Source organism: Marmota flaviventris, chromosome 18 (genome assembly GCF_047511675.1).
Source record: "Marmota flaviventris isolate mMarFla1 chromosome 18, mMarFla1.hap1, whole genome shotgun sequence".
Classification (NCBI taxonomy): Eukaryota; Metazoa; Chordata; class Mammalia; order Rodentia; family Sciuridae; genus Marmota; species Marmota flaviventris.
The window spans coordinates 18,982,377-19,003,482 of record NC_092515.1 but is presented as its reverse complement, the minus strand read 5'-3'; the positions used below and the strand labels follow the sequence as shown (position 1 = coordinate 19,003,482).

The 21,106-nt window shown below is 51.9% G+C and overlaps 1 protein-coding gene across 1 annotated transcript in view; it reads right to left on the bottom strand.

The window, feature by feature from the left end:
• The window catches only part of Pepd (peptidase D), a 115,630-nt gene that overhangs the window by 17,680 nt on the left and 76,844 nt on the right, over nucleotides 1-21,106 (bottom strand). The window contains exons 10-11 of the mRNA XM_027941411.2: nucleotides 6,919-6,987; nucleotides 5,301-5,378 (exon numbers count right to left, since the gene is read on the bottom strand). Coding sequence (XP_027797212.2) covers nucleotides 5,301-5,378; nucleotides 6,919-6,987 — 147 coding nt within the window. The remainder of the gene's footprint in view (nucleotides 1-5,300; nucleotides 5,379-6,918; nucleotides 6,988-21,106) is intronic.

The window sequence follows — 21,106 nt, the reverse complement described above, 5'->3', positions numbered from 1 at the left end:
CTTTACCCAGCTTTGGGACAGCTGTTCCTACGGGGCCTGGGCAGACAGGAACAGTGCTCACGCAAGCAGCCCACGCCAACAGCAGCTTCCTGTCCCCAAGCCCCAGAGCCAGCAGTCCCTGGTGCATTCGCTGACGAGAGCAACCATGCGCTGGGGCCTCCCAAGTCTGGAGAGAATCAACACTGCCATTTTATGGAGGTCAGGGCGGGATGCAGAAGACCAGTGTCAGGTGGAGGCCCCGGGAAGAGCACCATGCTGCAGCTTGCCTGCTGTCCCTAAAGTATTGTGGGCCAAGGGCTGGGCAGCAGGGCAGTGCCGCTGTGGGTGAGGGGAGGCAGGCAGTCAATGTCATGCGCACAGCACATGCTTTATTTCACTTTTTTGGCGACCAGTGTCTTGTGATGTCTGCGAGCACCCGGGCTGTCTAGACCAGGGCCCTTCAAACTGTAGGTCTTGACATCAACTGAGTGGGTGCCCCCTTGAAGCACTGACGAACCAAACAGAACGGAAAGAAAACACACGAGAGGGCGTCTGCCTGCCATCAGGGCACAGCTGCCTACAAGTGAGTCCTGGGTAGAAGGTCAGGGTACTTCTGAGATTGGGTGTTGAAGGCCATGGCCAACTCATCTATGGATAGATGTCTGACCAGACCTGTACTGCTCCAAGGACTGGGCACTAAATGCTCAGGATAGGGGTCCCTGGTGACAATCAAGTGACCCTCTGAGGAAGCAGCAAGGTGGGGGAGGGTCTCAGTTGAGCCTGGCATCAGGAAACAGGCCCTGAAGTGACACTCTTACTCTAAAGCCCACCAAAGCACCAGGCACCAGGAACAATGGGGCATGGAGGCTCCCCTCACCCCAGCCCCTTTGCCAGCAGGGGAAGAGCCCCAGGCACAGACTCACCCTCTGGGGGTCACAGTGCCAGACAGACAACGGGGGTGGCAGAACTGTCCTACCCCAGCTTGCAAGGCCTAAGAGATACGAAGGGGCTGCTAAAGCCTGGGGTGAGTAGGCGTTCCCAGCCTGTGGGGCGGAGGGTTTGGCACCTCTGTGGTGAAGACAGTCATGCAGAGGAGGCTCTGGTGCCACCCTTGCTTGGGGATGTGACCCTGGCAATGAGAGCAGCAGCACATGCCAGCCATATGTCACTCACAGTTCAGGGTGCCTTCAGGCACTGTCCTGGTATGAAATTGGTAGCCCTTATTTCTCTGGGCTTTGGTGACTAGAGTGGTGTCCCTCCCCCCCTCTGTAGGGCAGCTAGGGCTTCAGCCTAGCTATTTTCATGGCAGGGAGACAGATGAGGCCCTAAGCCATGGCAGGGAAGGAGGAAAGGAAACTGGTAAGCTGCTAATCATGGGGGTTAGACACAGGCCTCTCCTCCCCAGCTGGGCTGCAGGCCCATCTCCCATGCCCCCTCAGCAACACAGAAGACCACTACCCAGCGGGGGAGAGGCCCAGCCTGAGACAACACTGCCCTCTTCTGGCCAGTACAGGAAGGTCTGACTCACACCCACCAGTTACATTCTGACTATAGTTGGGCAATCCAGGTCTGGGGAGTCCTTGGGCCTGAACCCTATAAGGTTCAGAGAGCGGCTATAGTCCCAAGCCCTGCTGCCTTATCTGGTGATGGAAAAGGTAGGAGATGGCAGATGAGGAGGGGTGTCCCAGCTACTTTCCAAGTCAGAGCCCACTGGAGGCACATCCTGGCCTTCTCCCTACCTATTCTGTGTTGTGAGCCTGCTTAGGGGACAGGGGAGGCAGGGAGCTGCAAGGCTCAGACTGGGAGTCCTGCAAATGAGTGGCCCAGTTCTGAGGCCCTGCTTCCCAGTGGATTGAGACACAGCAGTGCTCCCTGGTGTCCACTGCCCAGGCTGGCTATGGGAGGACGGGGAAGAGCATGAGGGCTTAGAAGATGACTGGGTTGGGCGATAACTCCGAGCATGACTGTGCTCACACCTACCTGCTTGGGCTAAATGAGTGGGCAGGGGCCTTCTGGACACTTCCAAAGGGCCTCCAGGGACCCTGTTAGACACCAACCTTTGTGTGAACACACTGAAAGCATTCACTAGCAAGGCTGCTTGCCACGCTTCTGTAAGCCTGTTCTAGAAGGCTGGCCTGCTTGCCTTAAAAAGGAAAATCAAAAGTGCTTGATAGCTCTTCTAGGACAGTGATCTGCTCATGGGGTGCATGCGGGAACCCCAGGCACACAGCTGAAGAGGGTTTTGGGAGCCAAGAGGAAAACTCCAAGAAGCTTCATGGCCACAGGCCTTGCACAAGGCCTACTGGCTCTGAACCAACCTGAGTGGGGGTCCTAGGGACAGGAAGGCAATCCATGCCCCTGTTCCTCCCCTTGGAGGCATGCAAACCAGGATCTAGCTTTGGAAAAGGGAGGGGCTCAGGGCAAGAAATGGGCTTTTCTCAGTTCTTGGCTGATGAACTTGACCTCAAGTATGAACCAGCATGTCCAATGAACAGGCCCCTGAGTGTGTGAGGACTGTGACCCCACAGTGGCTCATGGTGGCCTGAGCCCAGCTCCAGATCCTATTACTGTGAGGACAGAGGAGATGGGGAATGGGCTTCATCAACCTCAAGCCCTACCTGCCTTTGGGAAAACCACGAGGCTCATATTGTGGTTTCATACCTTATGATGAAGTACCATAGCTTTTATTTTGGGATAACAGAGTGATTTATTATTTACCAAATGCAGTAGGCACTCAGCAGATCAATTTCAATAAAACAATGGATTATAAATGCCGCCAGCAATCTGGCAGTAGCAGTAATCAACAAAACATGTTGTTCTAAATGCTGCATAATAAATTGACTATAATAAACTCATAATTATTCTACTGGCTACATTTCAAAGTTAGCACTAGAAAAACAAAATCACCAATTTGGGCTTGGCACGGACATTCGTGGGCTTTCTCCAATCCCTCCTGTCTACAGCTGCACCAGGAGACACAGGTGCCATGCACTGCCCAAGAGGGCTGAGACTCCAACACCTGGGAGATGTGCAGATCTGATGTACCCAGCACCCTGGCCTTGGCTCCACAGCAATACCGATGGAAATGGCCTCTCAGACTCCCTTTGAGTCAGATGGTGGGGAGTAGAAAAGCAGCCTCCTCCTCTGACATGTGCTGAACTCATGGAGCAGAAAAACTCATGGCTACCTGACTCTGGCACAAAGCCTTCTAGTTAGTTAGAGATGCCCCCATGAGAGATGGACCTGCTGATATGGCTGGCCTTGGCCTTGGCCTTGGCTTCTGCCTCTGCCCTGGGTCTGGGTTCCTGTGTTCTATCCTCCTGACCCAGCCAGAATGGGCCACAGAGCTAAAGATCATTAGAAAAGCTCTCAGAAGACAAGAGTCTGAAGAGCACAGGTGGTCTCCTTGGGGCTATCTTTGGTTCAGTCCTGGCCCAGGGAGAGGGTCGCTATCTCTCCTTCCCTGGTCTCTTGCTGAACCAAGTCTGAGGGAGCCACTCCTCTCCCAAAATCCCTCTGCCTCACACCTGTGACTAGTACCCTTCTATGTCTCTTTTGCTCTCCAACACCAAGGTGAGCAGTGTAGGGTCAGGGGAGGAAACAGATAGATAAGGGAGGGCCTAGGCATGGCACAGCCTGGCCACTGCCCAGAGGCAGGGCAGCAAAGCCTGCAGACTAGGCCCTGGCCCACAGTTCCTAGGGCCCAGCATGACCTGTGGGTCACAGAGACTCTGGAGTAGTGTGGCCAGACAGGTCAACAAGATGGACACTGAGGCTCTGTTCATGGCCAGGTGGGTGGTGGTAAGCTCTAGGTTCACTCTGGGCCTCAATCTCTGCAGGCTCTCATCCCTGGACCTGCTGGCCAGGTCCCTAGGGAGAGGCCTCAGGTGCCCCTGAGGGTTCCTCACACACCCCTTCAGCCACTGTGCGTAGCCCTGAGATGCGTGTGCCATCGCCACTTGCAGATGGGTGAACTGAGGCTGAGAGAGGAAAGGGCTTTTCTTCCAGAAGGCTGAGTTGGGCTCCTGACAACAGTAGCCAGAACCAGAACATCCCATCCAGTGACTGACCTGGCTCAGCAGACTATGGCCAGTCAGTACTGGCGTGCCCTGTGGCAGGGATGACCCCGGGCTTAAGTGGGTTTCCATTAGTACAGCTCAGAGCACAGATCTCTCTGAGCAGCCGGGTGTTCGCCTGTCAGTCTACGCACAGGTGCTTGTACTCCTTGGTAGATGTGGCAGAGGACTCCTGTGTGAGGCTCCCACCACTCCCTGTGGCAGGGCCAAGGCCTGCCCAGATGAGGCCAGGGCCACAGTGTGCAGCCATCATGGGAACTCCAGTTTGGGGAACGAGTGCATCGGGGAAGCCGAGGGGGAAGAGGGCAGCCCAGCTGCACCGGCCACCTGAGAAGCCATGACACTGCCTAGGAGCAGGGCTTGGAGGTACCTTGTTCAGCTGCATCAGCAATGGATGACAAGGGGCCCAAGGATTGTCAAGGTGGGGGGGGGGGTGGGATGGGGCACCTCCTACCGCTGGTCAGTGACCACAGCACATTTGAAGGCCAAGACAGGGTGGCCCTATGTAGTTTGGGGCTGAGCATCTGAACAGCTCTCAACATCCCTACGCTGGATGGTGAGGAGGACAGGCAGGGAACTTGGCCACTGTGGCCGAGGCCATATCTGAGGGTGTCCCTGCCAGCCCATGAGTGCTACCCCAGTGTGCTCTGCCCTCCATGTTGGGATCTGCGAATAGGATTGCAGTTCTTGGTATGGAGGCCACAGGGCCTGCCCATGCAGCCTTGTCGTGTCCTCCACCAGGGGCTGAGATCACGGCACAGCATGCTCAGGACAGCCACCACCTTGATCTTGCTGAGCCAACAGTTTGCATATGCCAAAAGGTCCTGTGGCTGAGGACGGCAGGTTTCAGGATGCGGGGGACTCCTGGCCTCCAGGCACTGGGACATGGGGATGTAAGTATGGAGCTCTCTGAATGGAAAGAACAACCTGGCAGAGGCTGGGGACAGTTCAGCTCCTCCTCAGAAAGCCCAATATCCCATGGAAACACAGTGACCCTATTCTGCACCCACCTCATGGTGCTTATTTGCAGGGGACAGGGGATTCTGGCCCTGTAGAAAGCACCATGCAGGCCTATAGCCTTGGCAGAGAAATCTGAGCTGGTTTCTGGGGATCTTGCTGTGGTCAGCACTCTCAGGATAGGGACCCAGAGGCTCCCAGTGAACACTGACATCTACATTCCACCTTGGCTGGGCTATTCACGTGTAGAGATGGAACTGCGACAGCCCCAGGGCCAGCTTCACTTACCACATGTCTCCATCCTGGATTGTACGGTCGTTGGGGGCCCCAGCATGTCCGTAGTGCAGTACAGATGCATTCTCACCGCTGCAAAGAGCCAGGAGGATGGTCAAAAGCTCATCCTCACCCAGCAGCCCCAGGAGCCTGGCACTCCAAGCCCTTATCCCAGGGAGAGTGCTACCCATCCTACAGCAGAGGCCATAAGTTGGCTGGACCAGGCCCACAACCTGAGATCAGGTGTCATGGTGACCACCCACCCACCAGCCACAGCCTCTTGATTCATGACAGTGCTACCTGTGGGGCTTCTGGGCTGTGATCGCTGCTCAGGCCACTGCCCTCTGGTCTGGGGACGTGAACAGCACAAATGAAGAGCAGAAATGGAAACCAATAGTCCAATAGTTTGTGGACCTGGGAGATGGGGGACCCTATGGAAGCCCTCTTTTCCTGGAGACTAAAGGGAGATGGGGTCAATGGAAAGGGCCCTGGCAGTCTTCACAGCCACCCTGGGGTCCTGGTTGGGGCTAGAGAGACAGGAAGCCAGCAGCTTCTCATTTATCCGTTGCCTCGAGAGAGCTTCCCTAATGAGCGATGCCTTTAAGAAAAAAGGACTCGTAAGGCTGTCCAAAGGAAAAAAAAAAAAACAACAAAACCCAACCCCACCTGGGTGTAATATTTATGGCCCCATTTGGGAGTCTCAGGAATCATAAAAGTAGAAATAATGATTTTTCCCTCTATCCACCAGAGAAGAACATTTCCAAGGACTGAGATGCTCATATGTATTATTCATGTGTGAGGACGTGCACATCAGCAAGAGAAGCTCAGCTCCATCCTGGCTGCGCAGGGGCCAGACCTGAGGGACAGAATCTCACAGAGCATGGAGTGAGCCCCAGAGCCAGGACATACCTGTGCAATCACACCTGGAGTGACAAACAGTCACAGACACCCACACCGTAGTGCATATTCATGGCCACCACTTGCCTCTGCGTTCATGGTTATTGCTACCACTTGTGCACTCTGAGCACACCCAGCCACACACAGTGGGTGCACACAGCCACACACACGGCCACACAGGACACCCCAGACACAAAGTGCTACACACAGACACCTACAATGATATACATACCTACACGGAGCCCAACACCCCCATAACCATAACAGGATGGTCTCCATGCAGCCACATCAAGAGCTCCACGCTTACCCACATGTGGACACACAACCATAGCCCCCTCACCAACACAGCTTTGTCCACACTCCACCCCTGCTGCACACAGAAGCCACCCGTCCTAGGGTCCCAGTTCAGTCCCCATATGCTCTGTGTGTAGCTATGTGAAGGGGCAAGAAAGACAGTAGTGCCCCAGGAGGGGTGGCCTCCCAGTGCTCAGCTCCTATGCCCATCACCAGGGATGGGAGGAAGGGGACGGAGGTGTCCTTCTGGAGCAAGCTGGCTGCTTTCTCCTTCCCCTGATCCCAGGTCTGGTGGGTAGAGGCAACTTGAGTCCTGGAGTCTTGGGGGCAAAAGTGACTTCCAGGCTTGGGTGGCCTGGCGTGTAGGTGAGCAAGTGACAAAGAAGGCAGCACCCTCTCTCCTTCCCCGGACCTTCCCCCAGGAGACGGACGGTGCACTTACCTGCAGCAGATGCAGGTGTAGGAGTTGTGGCGCATGCCGCCCCGGGAGTAGCAGTAGTGCTGGAACAGGCTGCAGGGAAACACATCAGGTTGAGATCACTGCAGCATGCACGAGTCCTCAGCCCAGGCTGCCTTCTGCTGGGGCCCCGAGAAGCCCGAGCTCCCCAGTGTGTCTGGGTGGAGCTTAGGGAAGAACCTGGGGGTTCTGAGCTGTGGGAGCCTGCCAGCCTCGCTGCCCTAGGGCTGCCCTGCCTCCCAGGCTCATTAGGAAGACAGAGAGATCACTGGAGCGGGCTGGGGCAGGGGCCACGTGCTTCTGCAGGGCTGGAGGAAGGGCCTTCCTGCAAGTCAGACCCCTCGTCTTGCCGGGAAAGACAGGATGCAAGGCTGGAGAGGAACACGAGCCCTTCCAACCCCAGGGCCGTCCTGTGCTAGACAGGGGTGAGTGGTAGGCCGCATGGAGAGGGAGCAGGCAGGGCAGTCTCCAGGGAAGCAGGGAAGGGCAGGTCTACAGGGCAGGCCCCGCTCCTCCCTGCCTGGGAAAGCAATAAACCAGCTGAGGTCCCTGGACACACTCCTCCCTAAGCAGGTGGGCCCAGCAGCAAGGTCTGCAGGCAAAGGCAGGCATACCTCAGCCCCAGGCTGAGTCCAGTGAGTGTCACGGAGGCCTCCAGGAGAGCCAGACACCAGCAGCCCTGCAAGTCTAAGAGACTGATAACCCAGGCAGAGGATGGCCGGACCTTGGCAAAGCCCAGCAGGACCAGGTGGGTGTCTACAGCGGCAGTAAGATATCTCCTCCTGCTGGGTCCCCCATGGCAGATCTTGGAGATGGCTCCGGGGGCTGATGGACCAACCAGACTAGCCACATCTAAGTCCGGAACTCTAGGGAGGTGACACTGTCCAGAATTCTGGAGTGGTCCTGGTCCTCCTCCTCCTCCCCCACCACATGCCCTGAGGCCTCCTCCCAACATGAGACTGGGCTCTCAGGGACTAAGTGGTCCTGAGGTTCTGCCGTAGTCTTCCACACACCCCAGGTGCCTAGTCTCTGCAGAACCCAGCTGGAGAGACTGCAATTGCAGGGAGCTGCCCTTACCCTACCCAGGCCTGGGTAATACAGCTTCCATGCAGGACCCCAGCTCTGCCCAGCTCTCAGATGGCCCTGGCTGAGAAGCAGACCCAAGCAGCCCTCACCCTGCCTACCCGCCTCCACGGCAGCCATCTGCAGAGCACCAAAGACCAACTGTGGGCATGCCAACTGGCGGCCCTGTCTGCCCTGCGTGTTCTAAGTCTGTTTAGAGAATGCCTGTGTGGAGGAGTTTAATCTTTCAAGCACTGTAAACACAAATTATGTATAATTGTTATGATTGGGTATTAAGTAGTTGTTATGCAGAAATGGTTCTGCTAGATTCAATTGGCTTGCAGACTTGCCTTACAAACCTTACAGGATAATTGGGTAGCTGCAAGTGAAATATTCCACAACACAGACTCCAGGAGCTGCCAGGGAGGTGAGCAAAACCACGCGCTCCTCTCCTCAGCTGCTCCCCTCCTTGTGGTAGGAGCACTTGGACGACCGGCAATGTAGCCTCTACCTCAGTTCCAGGAGGCCAGGGGGACAGTAAGACCCAGGTTCACAGCACTGACACAGGCCACAGCCCAGGCCCACTCCTACTAAGGCAAGGCAGGGCCAGTGCCCCACACGGCCAGTCTTCCTGCATGAAGCCTCTACAGGTAGTTTCAAAATTGGCTCCCTCTGCGATGACACAAGAAGACAGTGCTCCCTCAGTTTTGGGAGACATGACCCTGCCCCAGCAGAAGAACACCTCAAGGGGACACCTAGCCACCATGCTCAAGGTAAGGGAGACAGTGTGGGCCTCTGCAGATGACCACAGTCTGTACTTGGACTGGCTGGCTTCAGAAAGGACAGGCAGAGGGCTGGCTGTGCCATCGGCATGTGCAGATGAACAAGGGTGGCCCACGAGAAAGGAGACCGGGGTGGGTTTGGTGTCCTCGCCTGCAGCAAGCCTTCCTGCTGCATCATCCCCTTGGCAGAAATGACCTTCCTGTATCCCCGGCTTCTGTTGAAGAAAAAAAGTGACTTCGAGTATGAGGCGCAACTGTCAGAGGTGTCTAACTGTGACCCAGTTTTCACCTGTAACTGCAGCCCAACACTAGTCGCTGTTGCAGGAACACTGACAGCTCCACACACCTGCCAGGAAGAGCCAAAGGAGAAGAGAGGCCCCATGCTGACATTCACTCCGCCCCAAGGACTCTGACGTTCTTCACACTGGACTTCAGCACCTAATTTTGTTTTCAGTGATCTTTTCTGACAGGACTTGAGGACAAACTGGAGCTCTGACAGGTGGACAAAATAGGGCCAGCTCCATTTCCTGCAGATTCTGGGCTTGGGCCGTTGATGCATAAAGATACTTGAGTTCTGGGGCTGGTGTGGTGGTGCCGGGGACCATGGGGAAAAGTGGGACACACTTCTAATATTTCCAAGGTGAGGAATGGAGTCCAGATGCTCCAAACTGGGGCCACAGGCCTGACCTGGAGGCTCTGTGCAGCTCGGTCTGAGTTCAGCTAGCAGAACTGGGGTGACTGGGAGCAAGAACGGACTGACCCAACTTCCCACTGATGGCTCATATGCTACAGTGGCCAGAGGACACCTGATAAAGTCCCCTTTATATCTTCACAGAAAATCTGGCCAACTGTGAGACAGACAAGGGGGTGTCTAGCTGACTCAGCTAGAGGGGTAACTACTGACTGGTCCAGGTCCACGGCTGCATTTTAATGATGGCAGAGGAGCAGCGAGAAACACTCTCACCTCTAACACTCAGAAGGGCGCCATAAAGCGCAATAGCAGAGCAGAGCTCATAATGGAGGAAGGAAGAAGAGGCCAGAAAGTCAGTTTTGATGAAAGGAATGGACCTGAGACACCCTCGGCCCCCAGCACACAAAGCAGGGACTGCTATAGTGATGCACTATTTTAGTTGGCTTTTGTGTTGCCATGACCAAAATACCCAGTGAGAACAAGTTAAAGGAGGAAAAGTTCATTTGGGGCTCACACTATCAGAGGTCTCAGTCCACAGACGGCTGGCTCCATTAATCTGGGCCCAAGGTGAAGCAAGAAATCACAGCAAAGGGATCAGTGGAGGGCTGCTCCCTCATGGCAGGATCAGGAAGCAGGAAGTGAAGGTGGGGAGAAGCCACAGGGAAGCCCACCCTTCCAGGGCACACCCCCAGTGACCCACCTCTTGTAGCCACAGCCCATCTACCTATAGCTACCACCCAGTCCATTCAAAGTAGGATGGACTGATTAGGTTGCAGCTCTCACAGCTCAATCATTTCATCTCTGAATATTCCTGCAGAGACACAAGAGATTTGGGGGACACCTCATATCATGAACCCACAAAGAAAAGGGAAACTTGGAAAAAATTTACCAGCAACCAAAGAAGCCTGCTGGGCTCTAGATGAACACCAAGCATCTCAGGATTCATAAGCACCAGTCTGTGCACCATGGGTTTCCAGTTTGCATGTGCATAGTTTGGAATCCCCCAAGCTAGAAATTAACAAAACACTTGGTCCCTGGCTGTGATACCAGGAGCTCCCAGCAGGAGCCAACACAAACCAAGCAGGACAGCCCTTTATAGACTCCTTTTGAGGCCTCTGAACAATGACAACGATATCATGCACAAAGTGCCAAGTGGCTACACATACCACATACACACACCACACACATACCACATACACACACACTACAGACATGCCACACCTACATACCTGCAAACCCTCCCCCCCACACACCATGCAGTGTTTTCAGATACAACAAACAGCAGGCCGAGACCTCCCAAGGACTTTGAATAACAGCATATCTGGTGGAGACTTTCCATGCATATAAAATAATTAAGACCTAAGAGGACAGCATAAAAAACACAGGCAGATTTTATGAGGAATCAGAACAAAACTGCTAAAATTGAATGGTCTGTCAGAGGACAGCAGACAGCAAGTCAGGCAGGAGCACTGCCATCCCAGGACCACCTCCACCTGCTCTTTCTATCAATCTGCAATTCGCATGTGCAGCACAAACACTAGGCTGAGCCTAGCCACCCCTGCTCCCTCCTGCTCACCTGGAAGAAGGGCTTAGGGGGAACCCAGATCAAGTTCCTGGGCCAACACAGCCTTCCCCAGCAGCAGGGGGACTTCCTGATAGGCAGGGGGGACATCTGCCCGTGTCCCAGCTAACCAGCTTCCCAGATATCCCCGCTGCTCTGCGCCCCCTGAAGCTCTTCCCTGCGTGCCCGTTCCACCAACATCATTGTCTATAAATTTCTCTCAGGCAAGACTCGGGTAGAAGATGCTTTGTATCTGAGCATAAATGAGAACCCTTAAGTAACCTGGGAGAATTGGCACCGTGAATAACGAGGTAGATGGAGTTACTGCAGTGACAGAGGGGGGCAGGACCATTTGTCAGTGCCTGGAGATGACTAATGGGACAAGAACAGCAAATACTCAGGCCCACATCTGCAGAAACCATGTCTCCAGGGAAAGCCTTGCTGGGCTTCCCCCCAGGGACCCATAAATCCCTCTGGTGGATAGTTCTTGGGCACAAAGCCCAGCTCGTGCCCTCAGAGGTTTTATCAACTAACAAGAAGATAAGCCACAGTCCCTTAAAACACATTAGTTGCCCCAGATAACAGCAAAATGGCTGTCCTAGGAAGCAAGTGCCTATCAAGCTATTAGCACAGGCTGTGAGCATCGGTAGCTGGGGCCAAGAAGGTCAGTGGGAGTAGGGTAAGGAGGGGCAGCTTTGGCCACATCATTCCTCAGGCCCCAAGAGGTAAAGAGTGACAGAAACAGGCGTATGGCGGGGAAGCTGGGTAGGGATGGTGGAGCCCACGTGGCCTGCAGAGACTTAGGAGGGTGGTAATCTGGACAGAGGCTTATACAGGTGAGTAGAGGCCAGAGGATGGGGGCTGAGGAGCTCCCCACCCAACTCCTTTCCTTCAGTCCTCGTCCTTGGCCCCACACACCTAGCATCTCAGGGCTCTGCCCAACACTGACTCAGAAGCCAAACCCCAGCTCAGTCACTTGCTGGCTGTAAGGCCTCTTTCCATGCCTCAGTTTCCTCACCGTGATAAGGGGTTGGTAATGCCACCTCCCTTGCACAGTTGCTGTGACAATTAAATGTCTTAATTCATATGGAATATGTAGAATGCTGCTCGGTACACAATGAACACTTTGTGCGGATATCGTTGTCATTGTTCAGAGGCCTCAAAGGGAATCTACAGAAGATGGATCCCAACTGCAGGTGGCCAGAAAGTCACGGGCATCTCAGCACTCTTTGGCTACTCCTTGAAAACCAAACAGAACCTGCGTAGACCCATGGCCTGGGCGTCCATTCCAGCATGGTCCAACATAGCCAAGTCCTCCCAGGAGTCCACAGGCCTCGTGCAGGACAAGCACAGGCAGCATCTCCAGGGCACCTGCCTGACAGAATGCAAAGGTGTGTCCTTGCACGAGCCCTGGGACACACACACACGTGGGCTTCCTGCTTGACAAGTGGCATCTTGGCCTGCTGTCCCTTTATGGCTGCCTCTGCCCTCAGGGAAAACTGATACAGGAGTCTTGCCTCCTCAGGGATTGATGGAGGTCTTGAGTGTATAAAAAGTGGGAGGGGAAGGAAGTGCAAAGTCCCTATTCCCAGTGTCGGGTACAACTGTCTCAGTACTAAGTGACTTGTAATTCACATTTATTTTAATTAGTGACAATGACATTTTCCAGGTCTACATGACCACAATTGCAATACACCTTTTGAAGATCTATCCATTTACTAAAGGAAATTCTCTTTCAGAGTGAGAGAAATGCAGTTCTGCAGAGAGGAGCCCTGACAGTCATCTCAGGCCAACAGGCGCCTCTCTTGCTTTCCTAGGGTGAGACTCGGAGCCAAACTCACATGCATCAGTGGAGCAGGCGGCAGGAAACTTCTCTCACGTGGAACCGTAAGCACGTACCAAATCATCCTTGAACTCTCAGGGGAAGGGTGGAAGCTGCTTGGCTTCTTCTGGGATGAATGATGGGTCATCAGAAGGCTCCTGGCAACAGGGCCCCTACCCACCCTGTAGTCGCTGGTGGGTCCAGCCACTGGTTCACAGATCTGCCTAAATACCTTAAGGAGGGGCCAGTTCTGTTAGAATGAATTTTCTGTGAGCCTTGTGAAGGGCAGGCACTGGGACAGGTGAATCAGGGTAGTTCCTTTGTCCTCCCCTTTCCCAAGCCTAGGTAAGGACAGACACAGAGAAGGTTAGGGATGAGCCACTGCCCAGACTATATTTGTGTTTTAAATGAGCAAGTGGCATTCGCGTGGTACATCACCAGGAAGGGCCTGGCTTATTAAAGCATTGGACTAAAACCAGCAGTGCATTATTAAGAAAACCAGTGTACCGGAGGGTGAGGCAGCTTCACAATACAACCTGCCAAAGTGGTCCCACCAAGAAGGGCACGGGTGATCTGGAACGGCTGCAGTGATGCCTCTGCCTTCTGCGGGTTTCTTTGTTGCCCAGTGCTCCCCAAGCCTCCTCATTCCCTCCCAGAGCCCCCCCACACCAGTCTTGGCTCTTGGATTGAGACCGCCTGGCCAGGGAAACACCTCCCAAAGGCCTGGCCAGCCCAGTCTCAGAGTATGTGAGCCCGCCAACCTGATGAAAACAGACCCCTTGGGCCCTGCCACCTGCCCAGGCCATTTCCCCACTCCTCAGCTCCTGCTGGGCCCCTCTAGCAGTGCCTGCAACCTCAGGGACTGCACTTGAGGAACAAGGGTGCGTGGAACCTGGGACTCCTGCAGACTCCAATCCAGGCTCTGCTGCCTACTCAGGCTGGGACCTGGGGAAGGTCATGCAGCCACTCCAGTGAGAAAGAGCAAACAGCCAGCTGAAGCACTTGGCACAATCCTTTGTGGAAGGAGCATTTGTTCTACTTCACAGATGAGGAAACCACAGCACAGAGAAATGATGCTCAGGGAGGCCACTGAATCTGTGTTTGAGCTTAAGAGTCCATTCAGGGTTTTTTATTTTTCTTTTTTGGGCAATTGGGGGTTGAACCCAGGATCTCGCTAGGTATAAGAGTGCTAGGCAAGTGCTCTATCACTAAGCTAGATCCCCAGCTCCTTTTATTTTATCTTGGGACAGGGTCTTGCTTAAGTTGTCCAGGCTGGCCTCAAATTTATGATCCTTCTGCCTCAGCCTCCCAAGCAGCTGGTATTATAGGCCTCAGCCATCACACACTGCAAACCTTATGGTCTCCACACAGACGCCTCTGAAGCTTTGGTTCTGTCTGTAGGTGGGGGCTAAAATAGCACCTTCCTTGGGCCTCACTTCGAGGACTGAAGGAAATCAAGCAGGGAAAGGCTGGGTGCTCTGTTAAGTCCTGTGGTGGATGATAACTGTGGCAAACACCTTCCAGGGCCCCGACCTACCCTTAGCTGTGCATGGGGCCTAGGCTGAGCTGAAACAGGTCTGCAAGGACAAATGGCTCCAACTAGACAAGCCCAAGAGCCCTGGGTGGGCTGCTGGAAAGCAGCAGCTGAGGCTCCAGGAGAGGCCCCTGGGATGAGGAGTCCTGCAAGGGAAGGACCCATGCACCGGAGGTAAGGGCAGCATCAAAGACTGCAGCAGTCACAGAAAAAGACAGGGAGACGAGAAGCGACAGAGAACGTCAGCTCGCCCTCTCTTCCAGAGAGGCCTTATCAAGGTACAAGATAATTAGCATTTTAATTGGATAATTGGGAATTCTAAATTGCCTATCTTGTATTAAGCATAACTGAGGACATAACATGACATTCAATTAACAAATCTTCCCCTTTATTCTTGACATGCTTGATTACACTGAGTTTCTGACTTACGCAGTATCAGTTATTGGAAAAAAATTGATCTCCTTAGTCGTCAGAGCCCTGGTCATGGTAGACTCCTAATAAGTTATGTAAATATGTATATGGAAGAGATCTAAGAAATTCTTACACAAGGATCCTTGGAATTACACATGAAAAAAATAACGCTAAATCTTGTCACCCAGTGATAACCTCTATCAAATATTTTCTTGAACATCCTTCCAGGCATTTTTTTTTTTTTTACATAAACACAGATTTTTAAAGATAATTAGCTCTAAATTTTTTTTAAAGTCACCTTTTTACTTAAATATGATATATGCTCAGGAAAGGACTCAAATAGTAAGAACACAGTTCAGTGAATTGGCACAAACTGAGCACACCCGTGTACACCCTACCTGTCCCCATTGGTCCTTCTTCTTCTCCATGGGTGACTTCTAATACCATAGATTAGTTTTGTCTATTTTGGAACTTTCTGTAAATGGGATCCGGCAATATGTTCTTTTTATGTCTGGTGTCTTCTGTGGTTCAGCATCGGGTATGAGACCCATGCAGGTGGTGGGGGCTGGTCATTTCCTTGTTCTAGTTATTGGGTTGTGTCCACTGAGTGAGTAAAGTCCTGTGTATTTTTCTATTATTCTATCAGTGAACAGCAGGCTGTTTCCACACCATACCTATTACAATAATGCTGCTGTGGAAGTTCTTGCCTGATCTTTTGGGGGCTGGTGTGCGTGCATCTCTGCTGAGCAAATGGCAGGTCGTAGGATTGGGTGTGGGTCCCGCTGCAGTGGAGACAGCTCACGAGACTTTCCGAGTAGTCACCCCTTCATTTACTGTCCTTCTTCCACTTCACACCTCTGGATGGGGCCCAAGCTGAGCTGTGACGGATTTGCAAGGACCAACAGCTCCACCCAGTCCTGGATGAGGGCAGGCTGTCCACTGAGGTTATTGCTAAAGCAAGAGTGTGAGCCTTGTCAGGAGGCAACTGTCTGTACTATTGTATTTTTAATGCTGTCACAATATCTAGAATGGGATGACTTTTCCCTGCTGCCACTGCTCCTTCCCTGGTGCAGGCCCCTGGCTTCTCTTGCCTGGTCAATGGTGATAGTGATCTGGCTGGCCTCCCAGCATCAGCCCCTGTCCCCTAAAGAACATGTTCAGCAAAAGGATCCTTCTACAATTAAAGCAGGAAACCAGGACCACCCTGCTCACACCCATCCTGGCTTCCCATCAGCAGCCTGCCTGTTTCTTACTCTCCATCTCATCTGGTCTTGTGATAGTCCACCTCCTCACCATGCCTGACCTTCCAGACAAGCTCTTGCCTCAGGGCCTTGGATGAGACCCATTCTCTGCCCTTGGAAGATCCACCTGGAAATCGGTTTGCTTTCTCTCTCCTCCTTCAAGTCTCTCCTTCAATGATTCCTTCTCAGAAAGGCCTGTCTTGAGTCCCTGGATAAAGAGTATCTTGTTTTTCCTTTGACCCACACATCCATCCATCCATCCATCCACCCACCCACCCACCCACCCATCCATCTCTATCATCTATCAATCTACTTATCCATTTATCTACCCTACCACCAATCCATCCAACCTTTCTTGCTGACTCTAGGCTGGGGTTTTATCTGTTTTGTTCACTGTAGTATCCTCCAGAGCTCAGATTAGAGCTTGGCACACAGGAGGTTTTCAGTATGTTTTTAATTGAGTAATTGAATAACTAATTTTGAATGTACAGCTGGGAGTACCATGGCTATAATTTACTTAACCAGCTTCCCACTGTCAGATATCTAGGTTACTTCCACCTCTGTTATGATGGACGCTCATGGCCATATGCCTTTTCACTATTCTTAGACAAAAATTCCTAGAAGGAATTTTGAGCACATGCGCATTTCTCAGTCTCAGGAAAAGTTCTGCAAAATGGACCCCTGGACACTCATCAGGATTTTCAGGGTTCTGAGCAGGGCACCTCAGCGCCTGTCTGCCCAAAAGACTGGGAATCTTGTAGGCAAATACCAAGTATTTCAAAGTTTCATTGATGGACTGGCAAGTTTGAATGAGCTTATGTGCTTATTCCTCATATTTTTCTTCCTTTCTGAATGGCTTGTTCCTTTTTGAAAAATGTGAATGTTCATCTTTTTCTTATTGATCCTTAAGGTATTTATATTTGAAGGACACTGGGCAGTGGTTTTGACTATCATCTGTATAACAAGTTTTTCCCTTTGCTCTTTAATTTTCTTTATGGCATTTCTGGACAGATAATTTACATTTTTATTGGTCCAATGTGTTAAAGTTTGTTCTTTATGGCTTCTTCCTTTGGCATAATATTTAAGAAGCTCTTCCCCATTCCTAGGATTAAATAAACCCTGACATCTTTTGTGGACGGTTTTCACACTTACTTTATCAATCAGTCTTGAACTGACTGTAATGGAGGTCAAGAGGCAGAGCTCCATTTCATCTTCTTTCACTAACTGTCGCCCGCACGCTGGCCTGGAGTGCCATCTTGTTGAAAGATTAATTCTTTATATGTGGGACCGTTAGGGCCTCCAACTGCAGTCTGCGCTTGTGCAGGGACTGTCCCCTACCCTCACTGGGGCTTTCAGGAAGAGTTCTACTCTTTTTACATTCTGACCCTCTTCGGTACTTTCTTTGCTGATTCTCAGAAAGGAAAGGGAGGGTGTCTATCTGGGACAGGTACACAGGAAGGTTTCTAGGAGAAAGACAACACACAGAAGAAATTCACAGCACACGGCTCAAGTGGGAAGTTCTAGGCCTGTGAGTCCAGACCCAGTTGGGGACTGAGCAAGAGAGAGAGTGCCCCAGCTTTGGAAAGTCCTGGAAGAGGTATGCAAATACAAGTAAATCTGCTGAGAGTTCTCTGATTCTGGGGTGAAAGTCTGCTTACATCTGACCCCACCTTGCACTAGTCATGCTGACTTCAGCAATAACATCCTTCTTAGCCTGAAACACAATCTTCCCCTTTTAAGCTGGATCAGACCACCAGATGAATCATCCAGGGGGGGCTCAGACCACATGTCCAGGGTACGAAAGGCTCTCCATAGTAGAAGAATATAATCCTAGTTATATTCTTGCAATGCAGAGGCCATTTTATCTCTAAGAGATGGCTGTGCCCCCTCCACGACCCCACGAGGGATGCTAGGAACATGGGGAGGTTTCTGGAGAGTCTGGGAGGGAGGAAGGGGATTTTTTTTTTTTTTTGAGCCAGTATTTCCCAAAGCATGATAAGAGCCCATGAGATGACATCATGTGGATCAACAGAGTTATCTTATTTTTTATTTATTTTAAAGTGCTACCTTCCATTTATACTGGCAAATTATACTGAAGAGTTTCACTTATGGCAGAGATAAAAAAGCTTTCTTCTGAAACATTTAAAGTGGGGGGAAAAAGGAATCAATTTAAAGAAAACCAGTAAGCAGGTAATAGCAAAGTTGGGCTATGGATTTGGCTGAAATCGTGAAAGTGCTGTATGAATGGCTGATGATAAAAAAAAATTTGTTCTAAAGATTGCTGGAGGAAAAGCCTGGTTTCTAGCTCTGGATGGGAGAACTTTGGTCTGGAACCTCCCCAAGTTCCCATTCAGCAGTTAGCAGGAAGACCTCAAATAGAACCCAAGTTCTTCCCTGTGATCAGGCCTCTCTGTTCCCTGGCTCAGCCTGGGAACACTAGGACCCACGGAAAAATGAGCAAATAGGCCCCTCGGTCCTTAGAACCTCAGGTGCTGAGGTGTGGGAGGGAACAATGCCAGGTCCTGTAAACCTGGCAGCTAAGGGCCTTGGATAGGAAGGTACCAAGCCCCTTGAGGATGCTCTGCTTGGCTGACAGTGCAGGCTTAGCACAGGCATGTCCTTGCGGTCCAGAATGCTGGCAGGAGTCTCACTTGGCAACGCTTCCACCAGCTTTATTTAACAGCTAATCCTGAGGCTGGGTCATTAGATGAAGCCTGGTCAGGGCACCGACTCTCCTGGAGGCTTCAAGATGAAGGCCCCGTTACAAAGCACCCTTTGTGCCAGGTCGTTCTGCACTCTGCCTAGGGGTGGGAGGTCTTTGGAGGCTCCATGTGCTATCTTTGGGTAGAAGAAATGAAACCTAGGTTCAATCCCCAGCACCACAAACAAACAAAACAAAGGAAACCTGTCTTTTGCCAAACAGATGTTCTCTAAATACTGACCCTGCAGGAGACAAGGGCCCCGCATCCCATCTAGAACAGGCAGGACAGAAGCCCCAAATTACCCTTTTAGGGAAAGAAAATGCTTTGCTTTTTGAATCCATCTAGGATGTTTATTTCATTTAAAAAGGTTCCAGTGATACGTTGTTTCTAAATATCGAATTCCTTTCTCAGCTTTCCAATCTTAAAATATTTCACAAATGTGTCATTTCAGAAATAACTATCCCAGGAAAAAACCATTTTAGATTAATGCCTTTCTGAACTACAGTCTTGCCCTCCCCATGCTGAGCCCAAGCTCTGAGCCTCAGCACACTTTGATCTGTCTTCTGGGTCCCTGTCCCCTGCTTCCCTCCCAGCTGCCCTCCACTGAAGGAAGTGAAGGGGCGAGAGAAGTGGCAGTGCTATCGCCGGGAGGCCTACAGACACTAACCATGGAGGTGGTACAAGCACAGGGCTCTGAGCACAAGGGTCTGGCCACCTGGGACCAAGTAGCAACCCAGTGGTCAGTGTGCAGCAGGCAGGTGGGCCACCTCCAGGTTGGAGGGACCCAGGAAGAGGTGTGTTCCTGGCAGCCTGGACCCCTGGCCACCTGCAAGAAGCAAGAACCATGGCCACTTGGCCAGGAGGGTGAGACCCCAGGTACCTAGGAAAGAGATTTGTTTCCTCTTTGAGAAGGTTCTTCTAAGCATGCACGAACCACAAAGCCCGTGACAGAGTCCAACCCCCAGGGGAGGGAGGACAAGATCCGCTCTGGCAGGGCCAGCCTCTGCGGGTCTGCGGGTCCTTGGTGGGAAGGATCCTCTCTATCCTGCTTGTGGCTGCATTTCGAAGCGGCTTGACAGTTATGAGGCGTGAACTGCCAAGGGCCCCTCTTCTAATGAGCCTTCCCATCCCCGTTCACAACTCTGAGCATTAGTTTAGCCACACTTGGCTGAAGGAACAACATGAATACTATTTATCACTTTGAAAGTTTTTATCCACTTAAGATGATAAATGGGGGTTGTGCTCACGCTGCCCCTAAAGAAAGATCAGCCCTGAAGAGAAGGTGTTATCGCCAGGGCCAGGTGGACCCAGGGGTTTGCCTGGCTAGCATATTCCAGCACGTTCTGCAACTGTGCTCCCTCAGTGACCTGTCAGGAGGGCCAATCAGAAGGAAGGACATGCTCAGGGAGCAGACATCATCTTCTGGGGTCTCAGGACCTTCTCATTCCAAAGCACAGAGGTGGGGCAGGGGAGACAGCTACCTGTGTTCCCCATCTGTCCCGACCTGCAGCAGGATGTCCACTCGGGGTCCACAGAGGATGAAAGAAGTGATTTCAGACCACGTACCCTGAATCTTTCTCCTGCTGACATCCCACACACGGCAGGGGGTGGGGGTGGGGGTGGGGGGGGGTGGTGTCTGAAAAGTACTCCTCAAGGGGATGCCAACAACAATTCCCATGAATTTAAATTTGGGCAACTTAAACCTACTTATCAATAGCTAATTAATAAGATCTAAGTCCTTTGATGACAGGATGATTAAACTGTTTTTGAAATAATCCATTTTTAATTAAAATGCTACCCTCTCTTGTTTCTGGATATATTCAAAAGGAAGCCTTTGCAGATGTCTTGTTACTAAATACATATTATACAAGGACAATAATTAGAAGAATTCATGCTTTTAATTATATTTTGATTATTCTTTACCTATTGATGCAAAGTTAAAGACCCTTTTCTTTTTATGGTATTAGCCCTCCTCAACACAAAGCCAGCAGACCAACTACAGGATTTCTCCCACATGAGAAATCCCATCTCCTGGTCTGCATGGCAATGAGGGCACTTGTCAGAGATCTACTCAATGTCCACTCATTGGGACTCACCCTTGGGGCCCCCATAAGCACCCCTCTGCAAGGGGAGAGGGATAAGGCTTGGGAACGCCCTCCTGTCTAGCCATGAGGTAGGAGTCCTGTGCCTCTCCACCCTGGCCTGCATACTCTCTGCCACACCTTACCAGGATGGACCCATAGAAGCCATCATCTCCCACCAAAAGTCAGGAAATTCACAGACTGCCAAAACGGGTCAGAGGACAAGGAAGACGGAGTCAACCTAGGGAAGCCATGCTTTCTCGTCAGCTATGCTGGGCACAGGTGG